The sequence below is a fragment of the Catharus ustulatus genome, chromosome 1, assembly GCF_009819885.2.
Source record: "Catharus ustulatus isolate bCatUst1 chromosome 1, bCatUst1.pri.v2, whole genome shotgun sequence".
Classification (NCBI taxonomy): Eukaryota; Metazoa; Chordata; class Aves; order Passeriformes; family Turdidae; genus Catharus; species Catharus ustulatus.
The window spans coordinates 139310455-139334836 of NC_046221.1; the positions used below are offsets into that span (position 1 = coordinate 139310455).

General features: G+C 34.9%; 1 protein-coding gene across 5 annotated transcripts in view; it reads left to right on the plus strand.

Moving 5' to 3' along the window:
- VPS13B (vacuolar protein sorting 13 homolog B) overlaps window positions 1–24382 on the plus strand; it is a 427554-nt gene that overhangs the window by 178314 nt on the left and 224858 nt on the right. For 4 of the 5 annotated variants that reach the window (XM_033079391.2, XM_033079417.2, XM_033079408.2 and 1 more), the window contains exons 20-21: window positions 11243–11352; window positions 20133–20280. In XM_033079391.2, the coding sequence (XP_032935282.1) occupies window positions 11243–11352; window positions 20133–20280 (258 nt within the window). The remainder of the gene's footprint in view (window positions 1–11242; window positions 11353–20132; window positions 20281–24382) is intronic. The other variant, XM_033079426.2, reaches the window with a different exon arrangement.

The following is a 24382-nucleotide window of genomic DNA, read 5'->3' on the forward strand; positions in this document are numbered from 1 at the left end:
GGATATCTCTTAGGATATTCTGAATGTTGTCTTTCATTAATTTTCTTTTAAATGATGCTTCATGAAATTTATACTGTACTGAGCTGTGATGATTTAAACATCACCTTTAACTTAATTCCTTGATTTTTTTTCGCCCTTTGTATGAAGTGTAAAGACATGTTTATTATTTGTCTGTTAGTGATCATGGTGACATTCATTTTATTATTGAGAAAATTACTTCAATAATTCAGAATTTTTATTACATTTGCCTGGAAACCTTAATGAATTGGAAGATTATTTCAATTTATAAAAATACTTTAAAATACTCCAATAAACCCTCAGTCATAAAGGCAGGATGATCAACAGCTTCCTCCAATATTACTTGTGTTGGTGCTTTGTGTTGGTTTCTTGCTTTTCTGACATCTTTAACATTAATTAACATTAATTGCTTAATCTCTGTAAAAGAGCTATGGTGATCTTTCCTCTGCCCAACTAAGTTTCTTCTTTAATCTGTATCTGCAGCATTCATAGTGACCATCACCATTGTTGATAAAGTCTGAATTACTGTACATTTCTAGTAACATAAATACTAGTTTAGGAAATTACCAAATAATTGGAGAGTATCTGATATAAATTCTTCATTGTAAATGAGGTAAATATAATGGTGCTCTAGAAAGGCATAAAATTGATACCAGTAAAAGCATGATTTTGTATTTAATGTAGACATGACTGAACCTGGGATTAATAAATGTCTACTTTTAAATTTTGTTTATTTGCCAAAAGATTATACAAAGAAAAGTTATTTGTTGTGATGAGTTTACTAGTATCCCAGATGAACATTAGAGAATTAACAGAAAATCTGCAAATGGGGAATCCAGATTGTGCTCTGTGCATTGAATATGCTCATAGGTAAATTCAGTCAGAATTTAGAGAATTTCACAATAGCAGTAACAGAACATTTTTTTCTTGGTGTTTATGCTGTATGGGCATTTCTCAGTTAGTGGTACCCTGTATATCTTGAAAAGGACCTCCAATATGTCATGTAGTTACCTTGAAATCTTTCTGAAATCTCTTGAAACTACAACACATTCCCAAGATTTTCTAAAGATGCCTTCCCTGTTGCAGGTGTGAATAGAATTATTTACAGATTTGAGATGTTAGTTCTTGCCTGTTTGTGTCTTAGTGCAACCATTTCAGTGTATGTGGGGATGCTCATCTTTCCTCTCTCCTTTACTATATATAGGTTTCATAAGTTGATTAAGGCTTTTTGGTTTACATGACAGGTGTAAGTCTATCAAAGTGGTACTGTAAATCTCGAATTATCTTTAATGGACTTGTGGCATTTCATTCAAATTTGGAATGAAGTTAATATGATATTAGCAAGTGTACCTCTAAAATTATTTACGTAAACTTATTTATGTAATCTTATTTATGTAAACTGAGTACACATTTGATGAAATAGCTTTTTGATATGTATCTGCTGGAATTCACAACTACTTCTTGAAAGCATTGCCTAATGCAGCTAGCAACTGCAAAAAGAACCAGGATTGACTGTCCTTTAGAAAATTTGCCCATTTTATGTTCATAGTACCTAAGACTTGTATATATTTCCCACCAAGTAACCAAGTACCACAAATTTCATCTTTTTCAAAGTTGTTAGTTTTAAATAAGACATTTGCTTTCAACTTGAACCCTGTGTATCAAGTTTCTGTTGAAGTGCACATACTAAAAAAAGGAAAAAAAGAAGTTAATGGCTGAACTGCCTGTGTTACTTTACCTACTTTGCAGTGTTATGACTTCAGCAGTATAACACACTGTGGCTATTTTTATTCAGGCTCATTGTTTGGCATTTATATGCTATTTATTTCAGCCTTGAATCACTAGTATTAGAGCATGAAGTCTTAAGCAGTAGAAAGGAATACATGAATTAGGACTTCCTATTTAGAAGATTAATATAGGTTTTTTTCTTCCTTTACTTCCATTACTTCTACAGAAAAGCATAACCTTATGTGGAATTTCTAGTGTAAATCTTGCATGCCTTTCTAAGTTACTTTCATTTTCCTCAGCCTCTCTGCCTGTGGGTGCGTTGTTCTAATTGAGCATCTCAGAAATTATGTGAAATCATCTGTGTGTTTTCTGTTGCCTCTGAGAAGCTGTAATGTTTAAGAAAAAAGAAAAAACAGAAACCACAGCTGTACATTATCCAAATTACTTTTAAAAGGAGCTATATGAGGCATCTACTGGTGAAAATATTTCAGCTTTATAACTTAAAGTACAAGACCAGTTGGGATCTGTAGTCACAACACTACAAATGTTCAACTGTTAAAGGAGGAATGAAAATAGCTCCCTTGGTGCCCTGTTGCCATAGGGGAAGAATCCTGTTGCAATTCTCAAAAGCATAATGCAGTAGGAAATTGCAAAATACAGTTTTGGCAGATGATAGTGAGGTGTTTATAAATACAGAAGCTGAACTGTATTAAGAAACTTCTTGGCAATTTTCAGAGAATTTGCTAGTTTTAGTTTAAAATCTATATTTAAAAAATATGTAACTGAATGTTCTATTGAAAATCACTTAGGAGGAGATGTATTGAGACATTACTCATTTTACCTACATCATTAGCACCCAGTTCTCTTAAAATGTTGTGTCACAGTCAAGGAAAAGGTGTGGTAGCACTCTACCAATCATAGAGAGAGGGAGGATGCAATTCTGTTACCAGTGTGGTAGCATATATTGTGGTGCACAGTTAACTGCCTAAAGGTCAAAAATATAATAATTCATAAATTAGTAATCTTTGCTCTGCTGTTTTTCATAGTAGAAAACTTGAGAGAGATTATTAGGCATTCTCACAACTTAGCTAGGAGTAATGCATTCAGATCTTGACTGATATTATTCTCTGCATTAGTAGATGTGATGGTATGTGGTCCTCTCTTTCCTGTTGGCTCATGGTTTATATCAAGTATTTCAGCAAATATCTATTTCCCATGATTTCAGAGCCTTGGAGCATACCTCAGCTTTTTTCTGCTTCTTGTATCTTATACAGATATATCGTCTATATATAGAATGGTTCTGTATGATTAATTCTTTCAAACCCAACCTACTTAAGATAGCTTTGAGACTTCTACTCCGTCAAAATATTATTCCCCTCACTGACTTGCAAAAGGTCTTTTTTCTACTGACATGTATTTTTCCAGTGGCTTGCCGCTCCATGGCCTTTTAACCTTCAAATGAAGCTCTCTGTGCAGAAGTTTGCATGGACTTTGGAAAGTTTTTTATTCAACTGTTCTGCAGAATTGTCTACAGTGATTGCAACTTGTTTGTTACATATGTGGAGACTGTTACCTTCATCAGTAAAGTCTGTGTAGACAGCCTGTAAAGTGCAGCTTCTGGTGGTACTTACATAATTACATTCACACTTACCTAGAATAAGGCAGTGATAAAAACCTACAAATAACATTGCCTTTAGTAGAGGTTCTGACATTGCAGCTTGGCTCTGCTTTGGAGTTGACTAGAGTAAATAGGCAATCATTGAAAAATGATGAAAAGAAAATCGTTTAACCAGTACATGTGCATACATTTTTATTTCTGTTCTTTCTGCTCTGGGATTTGGAAAACGTATAATGCATTTGTCATGGAGCATAGAGTGAATCAGGGAGGATAAATACTAAATAAATGGTATTGTGAAAGAGAAGTTTTCAGGTTTGAATGCTTAAAACTGACCCTTTTGGCTGATGGGGGCTGGATGCATTGTTCTGAGTATCTGTGTACACAATGCATTTATGCAGTGGCATAGTTGATATTTTCTGTTTTATTGCTTGTTCCTTCCTTGAATGTTGATCTAACGCTTTTCTAGAATAAACGGAAATGTTGTTTTCTTAGGCAAAGTAGTTAGCTAAGTTATCGTTTATATGTGAAGTTAAAATATGAGGCAACAATACCAGTAGGAGAAGTGTATTTATCTATATTGAATCAGGTGGGAGGCATGAGAGTTTTGGGTCACCATTGTTCATGGTTACTCTGGATAACTCAGCAGAACTGGTCACCACATTGATGTCCTGTAATGGCTCAGGTCCCTGCAGGCTCTGCCTTCTTGAATAGTGAAAATGACCATGTTTGCCTATGACTCTTTTTTTTCTCCTAAATAATTTACCCTGTCTCAAACCAGTGACAGGAATTGAGGAAACAGCATGAAGCTGAGGCAGGAGAGGTTTAGGTTGGATGTCAGGAAAACACGGGCATGGAATAAGCTTCCCTGAGAAATGGTCACAGTACCAGGCCTGACAGAGTTCAGGAAGTGTCTGGATAACATTCTCATGTGCATGATGTGGTTCGTGGAGTGTCCTGTGCCAGGTCAGGAGTTGGATTTGAGGCTCCCTATGGGTCCCTTCCAGCTCAGCATATTCTGTGATCAATTTAATTTTCTCTCTTATCCCATCTACGTAGCCTAGTTTCTTTAAAAATGTGTGATTAAATGGAATTTATGTAAGGAATAACTGTAAGTAACTGTAAGAGTAACTGTAAGAGATACTGGTTCCATGTAGAAAATTGAAAAAAAAATACCCTTGACATTGCAATATGTATCTGAATTAATTTTTCAGAGGGCTAAACAAGCTAAAATTCTCAAGCCTTTGTTAGCATTTTGAAAACCTGGTCAGGAATGATCAAGTCTAAGGACTGAGAGTTAGCTTGATGATTAGATTTATAATACTGAGTATTAGATAGTTTTCTAGTGGGATTTCAGGAGGAAAAGACAAAGGAACCAGATTTTGGTAGAAACCTTTGTAAACTGCTGTTTTGTGTTATTGAGTTTCTGAATACCTGCTTTCATACTGATTAACAGCCTCTGCTTCCAGTCAATTTGGGCTACCCTGCAGTGTCTGACTGGAAACAGCTCTCTGGGTGTCTCAAATGTTGGATTTCCCCATATTTTTTAATGAATAAACCAAATTGTTCTAAACACTTCATATTTTTGAAAGCATTAAAATTTTCTTTACTTGCTGACAATATGGTTTTGAAATCCTTATAGTATATCCTTCCTTTCTGTCTGTTTAGTCCTTTCTGTCAGTTGAGTTTAGAGTTCCTAATTTTCCTTTTATTCACAGAATATTAAGTATGATGGTTAAATATATAAACAACCTAAAAGCGAACAGGAGGAAATCATACTTGAGTGAGATATTCTTGCAATAAAAACATAGAATTAAGGAAGAGGGTACTATGTTTTTCAGCATAGGAATATTGCCATGACCTTTTCATAGAGATGATTCAATAATGATTTAAGTAAAGCTGGCATTTCTGTCTACTACCACTGCTGACACATTTTCTTTTTTTCTTGGTCTTTACTGCCTATTAAACTGTTTCCCTGAACGCACATCACCATATTCTCTAAAGGAGATTCAAGTTTTGGTCAAATGATCTTAGGAAAAAGGTAGCCTTTCAAGATTTTTTTATTTCAAAAACATGCAGCACACAAGTAAACTAGGAATCTTCTAGCATTTTTGTGAAAACTTCCAACTCAGCATATCACAAAGTTTTTCCTCAGTAAGAAAGACAAAATGCTAAATGGACTAAGTTCCATTCTTAACATCAGAGATAATGGGAAATAACTGAAGGTTATTGTCTATACTTTGATTTGATATGACTTGCTGCAGATTGATTTTCAGAAATATGACTTCTTGTACATTGAAAAATGATGCCTTATATACAGCACTTTATGTTAAACAGTATATCCAGCAGTTTTGTTTTGCCTCATAATGTTACATCTTTGAGAATACTTCTGTGTAATTCTGTCGTAATTCTGTAATTCAGCATTTGTGAGCATTTAGGTATGTCTATTGATAAAAGACTGGATATTTTTTTCTTTAAAAAGATGATGATGGCTTATCAGAACATTCAGTTGAAATTAGACCTGATTTAGTTATGATTAACACAGGATGGATCATACATGAAATTTTTTATATTAGCTACAGTATACTAATATATATGCCACTTAGCTGTGGCATATAACTTTAACATCTGAATTCTATCTGTGGGTCCTGCTGTGTGGTTTAATAACTGCAGTTCTCCTCACTTTCTCAATTTTAAAAATAAAAATAATGATGTTGACCCCCTCCTTTATTTTTTTAACGGTTTTCTTCTATAAATCTTAATAGGAATTAGGTAATGAGAGTAGTATAAGTATGTTTTTAGTGAATGTTTCTGAATATCAAAAGCCTTTTTAGTTAAAAAAAAAAAGAAAAAAAGAATGGTGTTAAAATCTTGTGGGGTATGTATTCTTGGGTGAAGAGTAACTTGTATGTGGGAACTGTGTTTAATATTACAGACCAAAGTGCCTTAGTTCATGGGAAAGTGTTACCCCACTGCTTCTCTTTTAGTGAAATATTCTAATATTGGTCTAAGCAACGAAACTAATTGATCTTAGAGTTATTTTAAACACTTAGCGAATGTAAAACTCTATGCAAGTAGTGTACACTTGGAGGAATTTTTTCTGAGATAAAATTGGGATGCAATGTTTGCATCTGTAGGCATTCAAGTCAACCTTGAATAGAGACACATGCAGGCATGTACTTCAGTAGTTAGACAGAATTTATTAACTTACTGTAGCAGCTATAATGTAAAAATAATTTTTCATAGTCATGTAAACTTTGATGTGGCTTGAAGTGTCTGTTTCCCTTCTCTGACTTAGCAGTTCAGGATGAAATGCAGGACAGTGTCTCTTAGATAAACTGATTATTTTGCAAGACAGTCATATTGGCTTTGTCCTTGATATTCCAAAGTAGACCAAAGTTATATGATTAATTTTTAGGTGGTATAACTGCAATTTCTAACTCTTCAGCTCTCATTCTTCATTTTGGGATGTTACTGGAAATGACTGTGGTGCCATAGGATAACTAATTGGTAAAGCCTGCTTGAATGTGGGTAAGCAAGACATACTGGCAGTAAGCAGAGTAGTAAAGAGGAGTCTTTTTCCCTTAGTTGACTCCCAGGCTAAAATTAAACAGACTTAGATATTTCCACACTTAGGGATTTACAATGCATCTGCTTTGAGTCAGCCAGCAGAAATATACTTTTATATACTTTCTGTAATATACTTATATACTTTCTGTAATATGCAGATCTACATTTTTGTAGTATGCCTTAGTGAAAATGCCCTTCAAAACAGTAAAAAAAAAGTAAAAAATATATTTCTTCTCTCAAGATATAATTTAAAATAATTGCATACTAAATTAATGATGATAACTCAACCTGTAAGCATCTGTGTATAATTCCTATGTCCTGAGATATCTAGGCGTCATGAGTGCTCAATGCTAAAATAATTCATGAAGCAGTTTATATAGCAATATGATATAATATTTTATGTTAGTTACTGAAAAAAAACAAAGCTTGTCAGAATTAGGGTTTATTGTAAGTCATTCCATTTGTCCATATTTGTGATCCCTCCCTTAATAGAAAATGTACGTCAACTCAAACTTCAGTTTACTGTAGAGGTTTTTGAGTTTATTTTACTGGAAATAACATTAAGTTGTGTTTGGATACTGCATACACACAGCAGAATTTTGAAAAAGAAATTGCTAGACTGGTCCTTTACTGTTGCAAAAATTCATTTTCAGGTGTATAAATTGCAAGATTATTTATTGTCTGTTCTTCCTTGTAATTTTTTTTCTCCAGACTGTTGGTAGAAATAGTAATGCAGTTTACTCATTCACAAGGCTTGTGCATCTCCAGAAAATGTTTTTTGCCAAGGGTTGCCGTTTCCCTTCTGCTTCCTATAGTGCTCATTCACTTCCACATTCCTCTTTCACTGTCCTGCTTCCTTCATCCTTTTCTTGTGTCTCTTTGATACTTGAGGCCCTTTCCTGTTCTTTTGTGATGACTGAACATTCCTCAGCTCCACAGCTCTACTGCTGGACTCTGCCATATTTCACCCATCCTGCCTTTCCCTCTGGCCTCTGTTCTTTGCAGCTGTGTCCCCAGGGTGGGTGTCCTCTTCCACCTCTTCCTACCAGAAGTCTACCACATTCCCTTTCCCTCTCTCTTTTTTCCCCTGAGTCTCTATGGAGGGAGCCCCAGGCTAGTGACCCCTCTCCTCCCTTCTTCTCCAGGAGCTTCTGCTAAGCACTCCAAGTGGGAGGAAGTATCAGCAGGGCCAACCCAAGCAGGAGCCCCAGTTATCTTCTGCAGGCCCCTGTCCCTTGGGAAGAAAGTGGTGTTATTGCAGCTGTCATCATCCAAGGAGACTTGTGGAAGCTCATCCACAGGATGAGAGTGCCAAGCATCGCTGTGCTCTGCTGTTCCTCTGCCTGACTGCAGCCTCCTGTCTTCTATTCCTTCAGGAGTGAGTGGGAATTTGTGAAGGAAGGAAATTATTTGCCCAAGCTGAGCCTGGCAAATGACACCATGACTCAGGAAATTCTCAAACATTAACGATTACACGGTGTTGGGTCCAATACTTATTTTTCAAATCTGTTACTAGATAGATGTCATAGATAACTCTGGCCAGAACTGAGATCTGGAAAGGAAACCTTAGTATGCTATGGGACTAGGGTCTGCTTTTTTTCTGAAATGTAAATTTAATTAAAAGGAGAAAATGGGAGGGGAAGAAAAAGTTCTCCACAACCTTAATGAAATCCAGGGAATTTGAGCATTGGATTTTGATGGAGACAGAATAGCAATTAAATTTTTTTTTAGGCACATGAGGAGTCTGCTGCCAGCTTCAGACTTGATCCTCAAATCAGTGAAAATTTCCTTAAAAATTGGGGAGGATTCTTATTTCTTGACATGAAAACAGGAGGCAAATCTGAGAAACATTTTTTACTAGATATTGATTTTGAAGAAAGCCGTTACACAGAAAACATAGGTGATTAAACTGTCCTTAAATGTAGTGGCTGAGTAGCAAACACAGCAGTAAATTTCAGTAATTTAGTGTGACAGAAGTGGTTTAGTAGGAAGCCAAAGTTACCTGCTGGTCAAATTGGAAGGCAGATAATGTAACTGCTTATCTGAGTAGTTCTACCAGGGGTTTTTTTTGTTTACTTGTTTTATTTTTTGAATATCCCAGAAACAAGCTATCAAAAGACAACTGGATAAATGTTTGCTATTTGTGCTATCTTACTGTGGAATTTTATCAGATTGTACTAGTGTTAACTTCATTGAAGGGAAAGGAGAGCTTCAGTTCAAAGCTTGACTTAATTTTATTGAATTTCTTAGTTGTAGCTGGTTTTTTTTCAGTAATCAAGAAACTATGCTAAGTTACTAGAATGATGTGCTACAGTAACACCGTATTTTCCTTTTCAGGAGTCTGCTAGAAATGTGGGATTTTCTGTTGACTTTGCCTGTAGGCTGCCTTTATGCTGCACTCATTGGGAGGTCTGTCTCCCACTTTTCATATCACATGTATATTAAACCTTTCATTAAGTATTGCTGACAACAGGCAGTGTCTCTTAAAGATGCAGGATTCTCTTACACTGGCATATAAGTATCTTATAAAAGATAATGATTGTAGCATATATTTTATCTATCCTCTGTTACCTTTTGCTTCCTTTTTCTCATTTCCTGCACATCCTGCCACAAGGCATATTCATTACTCTTACTTGCATGTTACCCCTTAATGCTTGACATTGGCTTTTCCTTTAACTGCAGATTTATTTCTTAGGTTTATTACTGACATTTAAAACCTTCAGCTCACATGGACTAGTCTGTATATAGGAGTTCCTCACAGTGTGTGTTCCAACTCCAAGTCTGGGCTAGGCAGATGATTTATCTTCATGTATTTCTTGACTGCCATTTTCCCATTGTGCTCATCAGGCTTTGCTTGTGTCACCCCAGATTGGTGGGTCCTCTGCCATTTGGAATTCAGCTGGTTTTAAAATTTTGTTGTATACAATAAACTCATAACTTGTATTTTTTTAATTAATTTCCCATTTACAGTTTTGCTGATGTGTCTTCTGAGGCACATTTTTTTACTGTTTTTTTGGAAAGTATAATTGAATTGTATGTCAAGCTTTATGAATATATTCGAATTTATTATTAAATTCAGATTGCTGCATAATTACATTGTATACCACAGAGTATATATTACTTTAGGAACTATGATTCTTGGTATTATAGAACTACTGTAATTCTGTGGAATTTGGTGCTGGGATCTTCCAGTAACCAGGATTTCTGTTTAAAATTTATTTTTTATTTATTTAATTATTTCATATATTTATTTGTAGTAAAATTGCAAAGCTTATGTGAAAAGATAACTGCCTACTACTACTTCCTACACTTTGTTAGTATAGTTGATATCTTTGTATTCCATTAACCCATTTGCTTCTGAATTGTACAACTCTGTAATTATGTTCTGCTGCAATAGATACATTATCTGTACTATTAGGAGAAAAACCTCACCAATGTATAATATAAGATTTTTAATGCAGGCTTAATGGAGATAGTGCTTCATAAATGGGGTTTTAGTGTGCATGGTTTGATGTATATAGTAACATTTCTGGGTACTGACAAAGTTTTTCTATTTTGAGCCTTAACGTTTTCCATGTAACAAACATAAGTAAACTAGAAGTTTACTTTTAAGAAATAAAGTAGTCCTGTCTTGTAATCCTAGGTCCTAGAAAGTGAGATTTAAAGAAAATAAGATATATTGTAAAACTTAGGAAAATCTAAGAGCTCAAAGTACAGAGACTGTCAGTGTTGTCAGTTAAAAAATTTGCCTTATTTTGCCTAACTCATCCTCTAAAAAATATTCATGACCATATTTACATGAAAAATGTTTGTCCTGAACTTTGAGCAGAGCTAGTGTAAAGTAGACCTGTCTTTTTTGAAAGAACTCACTGTCCTAGACCACGGGTTTTTTTTTAATTGAGGTTGTGGAGAGTCATCCATTATATTCATCCCTTTCTGTCAAGGGTCTTATCGACTCATTTTTTGCAGAATGTTAATGTTGGCTGAGAATTTGAGGAAAGGTGTTATGTGTATTCAGTTACACAAGCAATTTTGTGAAAACAGGCTTTTTTTTGGCAAAAAGTTGTAATAAGAAAAATCAAAATGCAAGTTGCTTCATTTTTTAATGTATGCATATTCCTAACACTGGTAGTGCTGCTAAGTTTCTCACTTTGAATATGTTATTGAAGTTTATGCTTTCAATATTATTATCTATTATACATGTAGTCCAAACCAAACAAAAATCTCCATTGTGTGCAAGAAAACTGAATACATGTAAGGAGATTCTTGAGCAGGTGGTTTACATTTTTTTCTCTTTTCTATGGTGTGTAGGTGCTGTCCTCTTGTCCAGTGTACAAGGATTAGCAATTAATGTTGATCCAGTCCTGTATACATGGCTTATCTACCAGCCTCAGAAACGAGTTAGTAGACACATTCAGCAGGTATGTATTTTTGGAGGAAAAGGAATGGGGAGAGGAGAAACCTTCACTTCTGTATATGCCAGTAGTGCTTTTTTCCAAGTATTTGCAGTTTGTTAGTGCTTCCTTGGAGTTTGTTGCATGTACTGTTGATCTTATTTTGAATTATTTAAAAAATCTTAAGTTGCCATATTAAAATCTTAATTTCACAACTTTTTCATTTTTAATTAAGAGAACAAAGAAAGTTATCACCTTCTAGGATCATTATTTTGCAACTGATTTTAACTACTGAGATCACATAAGCCTTGAGTCTGACTCTTACATCATATTATAAAATTTGGGATGGGCTATCAAATAATTGCATAACTGGTTATAAAGTCAGGACTCTTATTAAATCCCATTTTAATAGAAGATGAACCATGCAGTTCATAACTTAACATAAGAGAGTACTGTAGCAGATTCTGTATATCATGTCAAAATATGTATTTGCATATGATGTGCTTGCAAAAGAAAGAAGCAGCTAGGACTGTGTGGTGCAATGATTTCCTTGACATATTCCTAACCCTAATTTTCATCCACATATTCCTGACCTGAAAAGAACACTGGTTTTACCTTATACTAAACTTACTTATAGCTGTTGTTTGTCAGAATTTCCTAGAATTTAAATTTGCTGTAACTGTTCAAACTGGTAGTTTATCCATTTATCCGTGGTCACCAGTGATGTTCTGTCTTACTTATAAGGGGTCAGTTATTAAGTGACAAATCTTTAAATGTAAAAAAGTGTAAAAATCTTTAAATATTTGTCTCATAACTATAGAACACTGTGCACATCAGAGAAGTTTCATTCTGGGCCCCTGAAGTGGTAGGATAAACATGTAAACATTTGTTTCTTGTATCCAAATTACCTTGTTAGGTAGTAACTGTCAAACATGAATTTGAGTCCCATTAAGCTCATTCTGTACCAGCAGAATGAAAAACTGAGAAACTTCACTGTGACAGTGAAGCTTTATAATTGTTTTAATGAATTTACTTTATTTTTAAATGTACTGAGGGATTTTTCATTCCTGCATCATAACTGGAGCAGCACAGCATTTCCTAGTGTATGTCTTTTGCAAAACAAACCATTTATCTACTTTTTACTGTTATGCAGCCTTCAAAAATGTAATCAAATCTGCTTACCTTGCTTGTTTCAGATGCTTGTATAAAAGTCTGTCTTTAATATCAGTGTATTTAATCAACTGTTAGTGCTTTCTCCTTTGATACTAGAAGTGTTCAGTGACTACATCAGGAAACTTGTTTGTCCCTGTTTTTGATCATCAGTGTCAAAATTTTTAGCCAAATTTTGTTAAGTATTTATTTTGTAACTTGTGTCCTTACCTCATACAGCCTTCTAAATTTTTTTCATCATCTATTTCAGATTAAAATTACGGTATCACAATTCTAATGTTATTAGCAATTTGAAATTATTTAAAATATGAGTTTATAAACTCAGCTGTCAATGTTATACCATTTTCATTGTTAACGTGACTGTGGTAATTGACTGCATGTAGTAATACAAATTAAAGTGTCCGTAGCAGTCATGAAGAAACTTTATTTGAAAAGAAAACTATACCTATAATAAATTATGCTTAACCACAGACTTTTTTCTTTATGTAATGCTATAATTATCCTAGAATAAGGATTCTAGTCAAAGTTAGGCCTTTTGCCTTATTTTTTTGAAAAAATCAGCTTATTACCATAGTCTAAGTAGTATAACCAAATAAAAATACTCTATAAAACCTTCCTAATTTTTGAACATTTAACAACCATAAGATACAATGCTTTCAAGCAAGAGTTATGGTCAAAATGTTATTGATTGGTAAAGCTCTTCCTGTATTCTAACTGTCAATCTTATACAATTGTAACAACAACAAAAAAAAAGAAAATACTTTTTTTAGAAGTTCTTTGTGTGATTCAGAGGTCTCAAATATTAAGATATTTTAAGTTTTAATGTCTACTTAATACAATGCTTTTGCTCTGTCATTTTGAGTAAGTCAAAGTTGTGACTTCTATCTGAAAACACGTTAGAAAACCTTTCAGTATATTTTGCCCTGTGTACATACTTAACTCAAAGTGTTAAAACTTGATAAAATAAGCTATTCATTTGTTTCAGTACAATTATACTGTACTTTTATAAGTCTTACTTGTATGTAAGTCTTGTAAACTTCTGTGTGCATACAAGATGGAACTGGGATTGTCTGGCTCCCCACAGGGATGGGATAACTTTACATAGGAACTTCTTAATTTTTGTTTGCCTTTTAACTATTTTTCTGGGATTTTAGATTTAGGTTTATAATGCCAATTTGATAGTACATATATTTTATTTCTGCTGAAATATTCATCATGTCCATTGTAACTGGTTTTAACTGAATGCATGATTAATTGGAAATACAGAACATAACAAGCTGCATTTTTACAAAACTCATAACATTTCAGTGTCTCTGGCCTCACTGACATTTTATTCAGCTGGGACAGAACAATGACTGAGTGCCATGCTGGGGTGTGGGGGTACATGCAGCCCAGTGACGATCTCCCCTCTTCATTTGTTACTGTTGGACTATTGCTAGTCAAAACTCTCTTTGCATTTTGCTGCCCAGCAGCTAATAATTGTAGAACTAGTGTGATAACCAAGCTGTTATGTTGGTATTAATTTTTAAGAAAACTTGAGTCTGTATGGATTGTTTCTGTAAAATGAGCTGTAAGTGTAGTGACACAATGTGGGAGTAGTTTGTGCACCAATTGCTTATCTGCCTGAACTCCTTGTGTTTCTTTAGTCTGAATGCCCTGTTGAGAAGGTAAATTATTTATAAATGCCTTATGAAAGGCTAATTTGACCAGAATTTGGCAAAGATACTTCTATGGAGTACTTCTTGTACTCATGCTCTTAATAGATTTTTAACAATGACTCCCAAATAAAAAGCAAAACAAAATTAAGTTAGAGGCCTTGTTTCCAGTAATTTAATATTTTATTTATCCATTTTTGGGAAGATTTTTTCAAGTGAGTCTTGTGGCAGTAAGGTCTTGTTTCTAGTAATTTTTAGGTATTCTTTAGTGTTTTATTTTGACTATTTTTAAAGACTTCTCAGCTGTGGCTTGTTTTATTTTTGTAAACCAATGCTGGTTTTTGTATATTTTCTCTCTTTTAAAAACCCATACTTAGCTTTGCAAGATAAAAAATTTGAAGAGTTTATTTTCCTTCATAAGAAGGAAATAGCTATACTTTGATATGGGACAGTCAGTATGTGTGATACTTTTTGCAATAAATTTATAAATGAGTGTGTGTCATCTTTCTCAAATGCAGAGTAATGTAAAGCCTTTTTAACTTTCACTGCTTTATGGAGAGTTCATCATGACCTGAAGGTAATATCAATCTTGGTGGTGTGTGTCGTGTGGTACTTCCTTCAGAATTCTGCATCAGAGATCTCACTGGAATTTTTTACTAAGATGAAATAATTTTATCATTATGACTTGATCAGTAGACTCTTGTAGAACAAATTGATCCTTTAAATTGTGCTGTCTTGGAATGAATTTTGGAATATTGCATATCCTTGATGCTTTAAGAGCCAAATGCTTCTGGTAATGAGTGGCAATTAATGAATGACAGAATGTATGAGGAAGTTTCAGTACCCAAATTTAGGATTATTCCATGTTGCAGCAAAGTTGGCTGTTGAGGGTAGAGCTGTGTTGCCTCATTTTTCTCTTTTACCTTGGAAAAACAGCCGGAAATGTTTTGATAAAACAAGCATGTCTCTATAGTAAACATAATTGTCTTCTTGGTGTGCAGAGACTTCTCAAATGTAATAGATTTTGATTTGTAATACTGCTTGCAGGTCAGAAGCACAGTGTTTATCCCTATCAGGATCCGTCACCATGGAAGGCATTTAAGTTTCTGAAGGATACAGAATTGAGGTTTCTTCTTGCTTAAGGAACTAAAGCTACATGGAACTCAATCCTTGTATCTTCTGCTTTCAGAGGCCCTTTGAAACTGCTGATGGAATGCTTTCATCAGTTGGTGAAAATGAGGGGTTTCTTGGCTGGCATCAGTCCATCACATAAGTTTGGGAAAAATTACAGTTAATCAGTTGTCAGTCTTCTATCTCAGCAGAACTCTTTTCCAATACCTGGAGTGCCTACCTGAAGCAGTCATAGGATTTCATCTGAGTTAGCAAATTGATCTGCCTGGAAAGAAGGTGGTTTTGTTCATCCCAGTGGTTAAGCAAGTCTTTTTATTTAGCAGTTAATTTTAATTAAAGCAATTTTATTCATTCATTTAGTTTTAATTGGGAACTAGGCCTAATGCCTTGCTTTATTTGAACTCTCTGAAACAATTTAAGTGTACTAGTAATCTTAGAAATCAAAACAATTAAATGTAACTTGGTAGTCAAGCAGTGATTGCGTTTTCATAGCATTAAAATTTGTTGCAAGGTAGACAGGGTGGATCCTCCTTTCTGTCACAGCTCATTCTGGTACAGTTGGGAGAGTCTTGTAAGCAAATTTTCTTCTCTGAACTGGATAGTAATTGCATGACAGTGATCTTAGATCTTCAATAAACACCATGTCTTCAGCAGAACTGCTATCTTTCCCTACTCCAAAGATTGTTGATTTTTCTTCCTGCTTGCTGGTTGCAAAGTACTGCACATGTAAATATCAGCCTGTGTGCATGCAGCATCCACCATGTGGGATAACTGGGTTTAGTACCATCTCAAGGACAGCAGTTCACATCTGGGCGTATGCTTTTGAATTTGACATTTCACAGACTAGTGATAATATGTAGCTTCCTATCTCAGAATATTCTTTTGCCTTTGGTTTGTTATCAGGGAGGTGACTGTATAGGCATCCCTTGAATGAAAGTTTTCAGTCTGCTCAAGTTTTCTGCTAAACTAATTTCTCATGCTCCCAGATCTGCCTACAGTCTCTTCAGCCTCACATTTGTGCGAAATTATAATTCAGAATAAAAATATTTATTTACAAAAAATCCCAAGGAAAATACAATATTAATTCACCTAAGGCAAATTAGTCCTCTTTATAGGTATTTTGGCTTCAGTTAGTTGGCATGTCTCCACATAAATGAGGAAATACTTGAACCGTTGTGTTTTTGGCAAGCTGTTTTTTAGCTATTATTTTTCTGAGCCTTTCTCTGATTTTAGATCTTTATCATTTCCAAAGTCATGTTGACCACGTAGTATGAAGTAAAAAAAAAAAATTAAAATTTGGTATCTATTGGTCTATTTGCATGCTTAGATGGCATATATGTGTGTGTGTTTTGTGTACACATACTTAACATGGTATGTACAGTAATTTCCCGATTATAAGCCGCACCATTTTGACTAAAATTTTCGTCCGAACACAAAGTGCAGCTTGTAATCAGGTACGGCTTATATATGGACAAAGAACAAAAAGTTGCTGTTTTAGTTTGGAGGACAGGTGTCTCCTGAGAAAGGCAGGAACTCCTTTTTGAAATGGAGAATGTAAACCCCCTCCCTCCAAATTATTATAATTTTGAAATCAAGGGGCTTTCAGACAAAGATATGGGAATTAGGAATAACAGTTCTTTTCTAGGGAAATTAAAATAGAAATACAGTGCTACAAAGAAACAAACTCCAAACCCTGACAAAGTCAGAATACAGCCTGACACCCTGTCAGGCAGGGTGTTGGTAGCAGTCCCATTCAATGGTGGCTGCATCCTCCTGCAGTGACAGATGTGATTCAGTTGGAGCAGTGCTCCTGCAGAAGGTACAGTTTCATTCCGGAGGTCCAGTGGTGATGTGGAGAAATCCGGTTTTCCTATGGAGTCCAGTGGAGAAAGGGGCTACCTTAGTGTCCCCAAACCTCTGTTTTTATCTTAGTAAGAAATGTTGGGCTCTTCCCCTTGACTGGAGCAGCTTCCAATGGGATGCAGTAATTTTATCAGTCCCACAGTGGGACTCAATGGACCATTAGCAGAAAATGACTCGCTGGAGGAAGGATGGGTTGTGAAAAGATAAAGCACAATGCCCTGCCTGGTTTCAGTGGATGGCCCATTAGCAGAATATCTGCTGTGGAGATAAGGATCACTGCCTCCACCCTCAACAGATGGTGATAGAATAGATACCTTTTATCACACTCTGTATTGTAACGTGTGACTTATAATCAGGTGCGGCTTATATATGGACAAAAAATGAAAAGTTGCTGGCACCCGGAAGTGCGGCTTATACTCAGTGCAGCTTATAATCGTGAAATTACTGTAATCTGTCAGATGATCTGTGCCAATAAAAATTACATTTAGAAAAGGATTGCTTTTCTGTAGTTTTTCAACCACTGCTAAAAAACCTAATTGTAATAATTACATTTGAAAAGTAGTAACTGTTTTTTATTTTGAATTCTGTGAATTGTTATTATTTTAGTATTCTGTATATAATCGCCACAAAACATTATTGCATTGATAAAACTGTCAGTATTCTAGAATAGAATCTCGTTTTGACTTTGTGTCGACAAAACAGTCTCATATAAATGCTGCTGTAGCTCCAGAACTTTGTTACGTCTTCTTTATCTTCTGTAACACTACCAATTAGTAACCATAAAACTTAATCCCAAGTAGGTGTATTTAAGCTTTACTACATCCTACTTCATAGCTGGCTTTTTGCATTCTTGTGATGAAATGCTTGTGATAATGCTAGCCTGCAATGTCTCCTTTCCCATCAGATTCATCTTCTCCTACAGCTGTGGGGCTCTTGTCATCTGCTAGTTCCCAAGCCACAATTTCCTCATCACTTTGTGACTAAACCCCAGATCTTGATGATCCTTTTCCATCTAGTTCAACACTGATCTTTCATCTTCTGGATTCTTTTAACCAGAAATCTTTTGCCAAAAACCTGACAAGATTGTACTGGGCGTCAAGAGCAGCAACATCAGGCTTGATTTCAGTGAGCAAAGATAAAACAGCTGTTTCATTGTCCAGATCAGCACTCAATATTTGGTCATAATTTTTTCCAGCTTTATCTGGCTGTGATAGCTCTGATGTTTTTCACTCTTTGACTGGTAATGTAACTTATTATATTTTGCTGATCCATTTCTTCATTGGTTCAGAAATAGATACAGCTTCTTCAGGCAGTATTTCCATCTTATTGTCTTTTGTACTGTCTTGTATTGTCTGCATTCATTTTTCAGAAATTCTTGCTTCACTCTGGCAAGTCAGTGTCCTTGCAGTGTATAAGTGATGTAAAATGTCTGATGAAAGTTTACAAAACTTCAGATCCTCTCCTTGTATGCAAGTGGGAAGTATTTCTGTGGTGTCAAGGTTGTTTTTTCAAAGATGATAGGGAATTTGGTTGGTGTTATAACTAGAGAGTATGCCAAGGTGGCATGTTACTGTATTCCAGAAAAACTTTATAGTGCTTTTGGAGACAAAGCTAATGACTGTACATTCAGAGGGAGGAGGAGAGATGGGAGTTCTGTTTGTCACTGAAATTAGTATTTTTCTATTAACTTTGCATACCACTGTATATATAAATTGATTGTTTTCACTGGAGCAGGATTAAATAGTTGATTGTCTTATTTTAATTTACTTTTATAGTGGAAAATGGTGAAGGCGTTTGGAAGCCATTCTACTTCAATTAAATGATTTTTCTGTTTGTTTTGGGGTTTTGTATGTATGCACATATTGCACACTGCTTGATGCAGTGATGTGTTTTCTATTGGAGAAAATTTACAAGCACATTTCCCGCCTCACACGAATTTGTTTCCCACAGAGATTCCTAATGCAATGTGTGAGGTTTCTCATTACACAGTTATATGGATTACATTTTCACTCCAATATGAACAAAATTAAATTACACAAAAATTAAGATGCGTGTAATCCTAATGTCTGATCTTTAGAAAAAAAACTTTGTCATCTTTAAATGATAACCGTCTGCAAAATCAGTGGTAGAAATATTCCGCTTTTGTTGACTGGGATGCATCTGCAATTTACAGAGCAGCTGATGTTACAGCAAAATGTTAAGAGCCAACTGTGTAGCAACACTGAGGATCAAATTGTTTTTAATAATTTTGTCTCTCCTTGCTTGCATTAATAAAAAAGTAGCAACAAAGCCAATAGACTAGTCATTTGTTCCAGAATCCATGTGGATTAATACACATCTCTCTTTTCTAATCTTAAAATAAGGATGTAGTCCTTCAAACTTTTTTTTAATGTCTACAGTTTTGTATTTCTGTATATATCAGCAGTTTCACATTTTCAGCCATTTCTCATTTGTTGATATGCTTAAAAGTCAGAACAGTTCAAAATCAGTAGCACTTTAAATATAAGTTAAATCTTATATTTAAAATGTTAGAAAGAAGCACAATAATGTAGAAATATCAATACATCCTATCTTTTGAAGTTTCATGAAGGTTAATAAGTGTCTTTGGGTCTTCATATCTGGCTAAAATTTTCCAGTTTCCATTAAACATTTAGAGAATTTTTCCTTTCATTAGCCAGGTTTATTCCTATGGTTTTTGGTTGGTTAACAACCATGGTACTCTAAGTTAGTTTTATTTCCCTTTTTTTTTTCCATAGAGATTTTCCTCCCACTAGCAGGACTGAAATAAAGAATTGCAAGTGCAAATCTGAATGTAGAATTTAATTTGGAATTGTTTTCAAAATATTTTGTGCTCCAATCATTGTTTTGTCTTCTATACTTTCCAAATATGTAGTTTAAAACACGTCTCTCATGATAATACCCATACGTCTATGTTAATGTGTTTAACGTTTTGAGTTTTAGTGGTTCACAAGGTACTTCTTTTTCTAGCAGTCTGTAGGGGCTGTTCCGCTTGGTGTGTCAGTAACTCGAAAGAAGGAGGATGAAGCATCAGTTGGAAGTGCACCTTTGCCAAGGCAGCAGTCAAATCAAGCCTCTGAGTATGCCAGCAGTCCTGTCAAAACAAAAACAATAACAGGTATATCATTTATTGAAACTATCCAGTCTGCATTTGCAATGTCCCTCATGCTGTCACTAACATACTGCCACAACAGCATCAGCTGTGCAAGTACAACGGAGCAACTTTCAGCTTTAGAGAAATTAAAACTTTTAAAATGAAAAATAATCAAAAGTATAATTTTAAAATACATGTTTATTTTTATTCTTATTTATGTTTAGTGCTGCCTTTGGGGCCCTGATAATCTAATGTAACATATTTTCTAAAATGAGATAAAGGAGATCTACTTTCAGTAGAATATCTGCTACTCACCTTGATATTTAGTCTGTAATTTTGTTAGACTTCACACTGTGATTAATCTCTAATTTCAGTCTCTTTACATTGCTCAAAGTCTGGCATCTGTGGAAGTCAAGATTTGTGCATAAACAGTTAAAATTTACTGTTTTCAAAATCACTCACCCATAGAAAGTGCATTTGTTAGCACTTCTGCTTGTGGAGTTCAAGAAATTATTTATTTTAGGAATATTTTCTGGCCACTTAAGAATTTAAAGTGAAACTTCATTACCACTAATCAAGATAATATGGTTTTCTTGGAATTTCTAGTGTATTTATTATTATATGGTACTGTCTGCAAGTAGTAAAGTAGGTGATCATCCAAAAAAAATTACTATCCAGCTGAGACTTATAGTGATCCTTCTGAAATACACTGAACAAAGTTTCTTTTCCTTTACATTGATGTTTATTTCCAGATTATCATGAAGCACTTCAAGATGTTGTCTGCTGAAACTAAGATTGCAGTCTTGTTCATTAATGATAGTTAAATGCTCTTTTGTGATTAAAAGGAGGCTAACCCAGAAAATCTGTTTGCTGAATATTAGTGGGTTGTCACATTATCACTGGTAGTAAGACGGCAGATTCATTTTGAGGACTTCCATTTCATTCATGAATATTCTTAATTTTTACCATTTATCAATTTAGTTTTACAATTCATTTATGCATTTCCTTTATTTTTGCCTGTGGTGAAATGACTGTAGCAAGCATATTCTTCTTTTGTGTTTGTCATCTGTTCTGTTTTATCAACATCATAAATGGTATGATTTGTTTCTTCTTGACGTTAATTCTACCTGTGCCTGCTAAGCACAAAGGTTTATTTCACTAGAAAAACTGTCATTATTTTGAATATTTGACATTCAAATCCAGCTATTTGCATTAATAGATTAGTTTTTTCTTAATTTATTTAACCAGTTTATAAAAAATAGGCTTGTAGTTTGCTGAAATATCTTTGTACTTGGATTTTGAAAACTGGTGTCCCACTCTGGTACCTACTCAGCATAGTAGCCCTTTTAGTTCTTCAGTGTTTATTATTCTTCAGTTTGAGTATTATTTTGTCGGATCATGCCACAATATTCTACTGAAAGAAAACATTATTGTTCGAAATCTAGAAATGCCATGGATGCCAGTTTTGCTTTTTTGGGGGATTAGGGTATGCAAGAAAGAATAAAATGAAATTACAAATTATAAAAAATGTCATAAAAGCAAAAGTGAAGTTTCTGTGCATTTCAACTTCTTGCACCTCTTCAGTTTGAAGTTAATATCAAGATCTGTTTTCCGTTGCACATTGCTGCAAAAATGAAGACTTCATTTGTAGATTTCATTTGTTATCTGCCACTTACTTTACTCATTCATTTTATCCGATAAGTTTAGCCTGGATGCTGAGAATTTTTTGAAATTAAGTAGATATTTGGTTCCTCTATAAACATTTTTGCAGCATAGAGTTTGATACTATGAAATGAGAGGTGATGGTGCTAATTCTCTCAAGAGATAATATTGACTAAAATTTTTCTTTTTTTGAATTAGAAACTGTCTTTAAAGGAAGAAACTATTGAATCTGGTTTTATTAATTTTCAACTGTTAAAATTGTTGAAAAATACTTTTTTTTTTTTAAGTTAAGCTACATATGCATATCAGAGGGTCTACTGAGTTTATTTTTAAGGGGCAATGTGCCTGGCCCTCCTGGGTTTAAGGACAGCCTGTTGTTGTGGATTAACTCCAGCCAGCAAAGCAGCCACACACTTACTTCCCCAGTAACAGGATAGTGGAGAGACTTGGAAGGGTAAAAGCTGGAAAACTCATGGGTTGAGATAAGGACAGTTTAATAGGGAAAGAAAATGTTACCCATGCAGGCAAAGCAAAACAAAGACTTAATTCACTGCTTCCCATGGGCAAGAACGTGTTCAGCCATCTCCAGGAGAGCTGGGCCCCATCAGGTGTAACAGTTGCTTGGGAAGATGAGCTCCATCACTCCACACATGCCCCTCTTCCTGCTTCTCCAACTTTACCTACTGAGCATGATGCCACATGGTCTGGATATCCCTTTGGTCAGTTTGGGTCACCTGTCCTGGCTGTGTCTCCTCCCAGCCTCCCATGCACCTCCAGCTTCCTCACCAGGGTGGCAGTATGAGAAAGCCGTGGCTCAGTGTAAACCCTGCTCAGCAACAGCAAAAACATCTCTATATGATCAGTCATGTCTGTGTTCAGCATAAATCCAAAACACAGCTCTGTACTAACCACTGTGAAAAAATCAACTCAACCCCAGCCTAAACCACCACACTTGTATTTTAAAATGCTTATGTATTTGTTCTATTTTGGAGATAAAATGATTGGTATAAACTTTTTTGATATTTATGTGCAAAAAGTGTGAATAAAAATATAGAATTAATGCCAAAGAGCTAATGCCATGTATAGTAACGGAAATAATTAAAGAGATGCTCTCTGTTTCAGCAGACCACACAGACTTTCCTTAATGAAAAAGAATGACTGCAGTGCCATACAAGCTTGTTCTGTGTATATTCTCCTGAAACTTTGTGTGATGTTGGAATCTTTTCCTGTAGAGTTTTCTTATGCCAGGTTTGTCAAAATTGGCTTTGTAATGGAAAATTCAGGGGACAGTAGAAGCTAACACGTATTTTGTTTCACCAAACTAAAAGGTGTCTGATTACAAAGCCACAAGTTACAGAGGTTAGAAAAGGTCAGATGGATGCAAATTTGAAAGGTGAAATCTCATTCCCGGAGAAGTTTCAGTGGATTCTTTCTTTGAAAATTTGTTTCTTTATGCATGTATAATGTGTTGGAATATAATGAATGAGTGACCGTAGTTTATTAAACTAAAACTAGAGTGCCTTTGATTCTTCTTCTTTAAATTTTTTCTGGGTCCCTCGCTCCCACCACCTTTCACTTTATTTCCTCACTTTTACTTTCACCTACTTTGTCTGAGTTTTCTTTCATTATTTCTGTCACCATTTTAGAACAGGAATACCGCACTGATCATAGATCTAGGACATCTAATGTTACCAATTGTACAAAAGCATTCTAGGTAAAGAGACAATGAGCCTTATATACCTCATATTTACTAATCAAGGCTATAGCTACAGATGCTAAGTTGTCAGAAAACAGAGCTCTTGCATAAATAAGATGTACATATGCATGGTCTTTGCACATTGAAAGAGCTTTTATCTTAAAATCATGCTGTTCAGGTGGTGATTTTGAATTAATTCTTTTCAAGTCTAGCATGATCTCAGCAGTCACTGCCCTGAGAACTGCTAGGAACCAACTCTATGTACTAAATTAATTCAGTTTGTAATAAAAGCTGTAAAATTATTTCAAACATTGATCTTGAGTTCAGTTTATTAATTAATGGCTACTGGCACCTTGCCAAAAACAAAGCATGGGAAAAGAGCAGAACTACTATCTAGATGGTATCTGTCTCTGAAAATCCAGGGTTTCTGTTCTGAAGTCTCAAATTCTAGTTATTTATAAATCTCCTTAACCACAGAGACTTCACAACCAGAATAAGATAATAAAATACATGGTTTAAATCTGATATGATGTGGCTGTGAACAAGAGAGGCGATAAAGAATATTGAAAAAAAAGGTCACATCTGTTTTTCTGTCCACCCGCTTCTCCCATTCTCAGCAATTCAGCAGTTCCATGTTTGTTCAGTGATTCATGCACCTGTAGATGTGCATAGAGGCAGAACTCTTATGTCTGGATAAAGGCAAAATGATTACTATATTTGTGTGTAATTCTGTAATATATGTAACATACTTATACAGGAATATAGTAT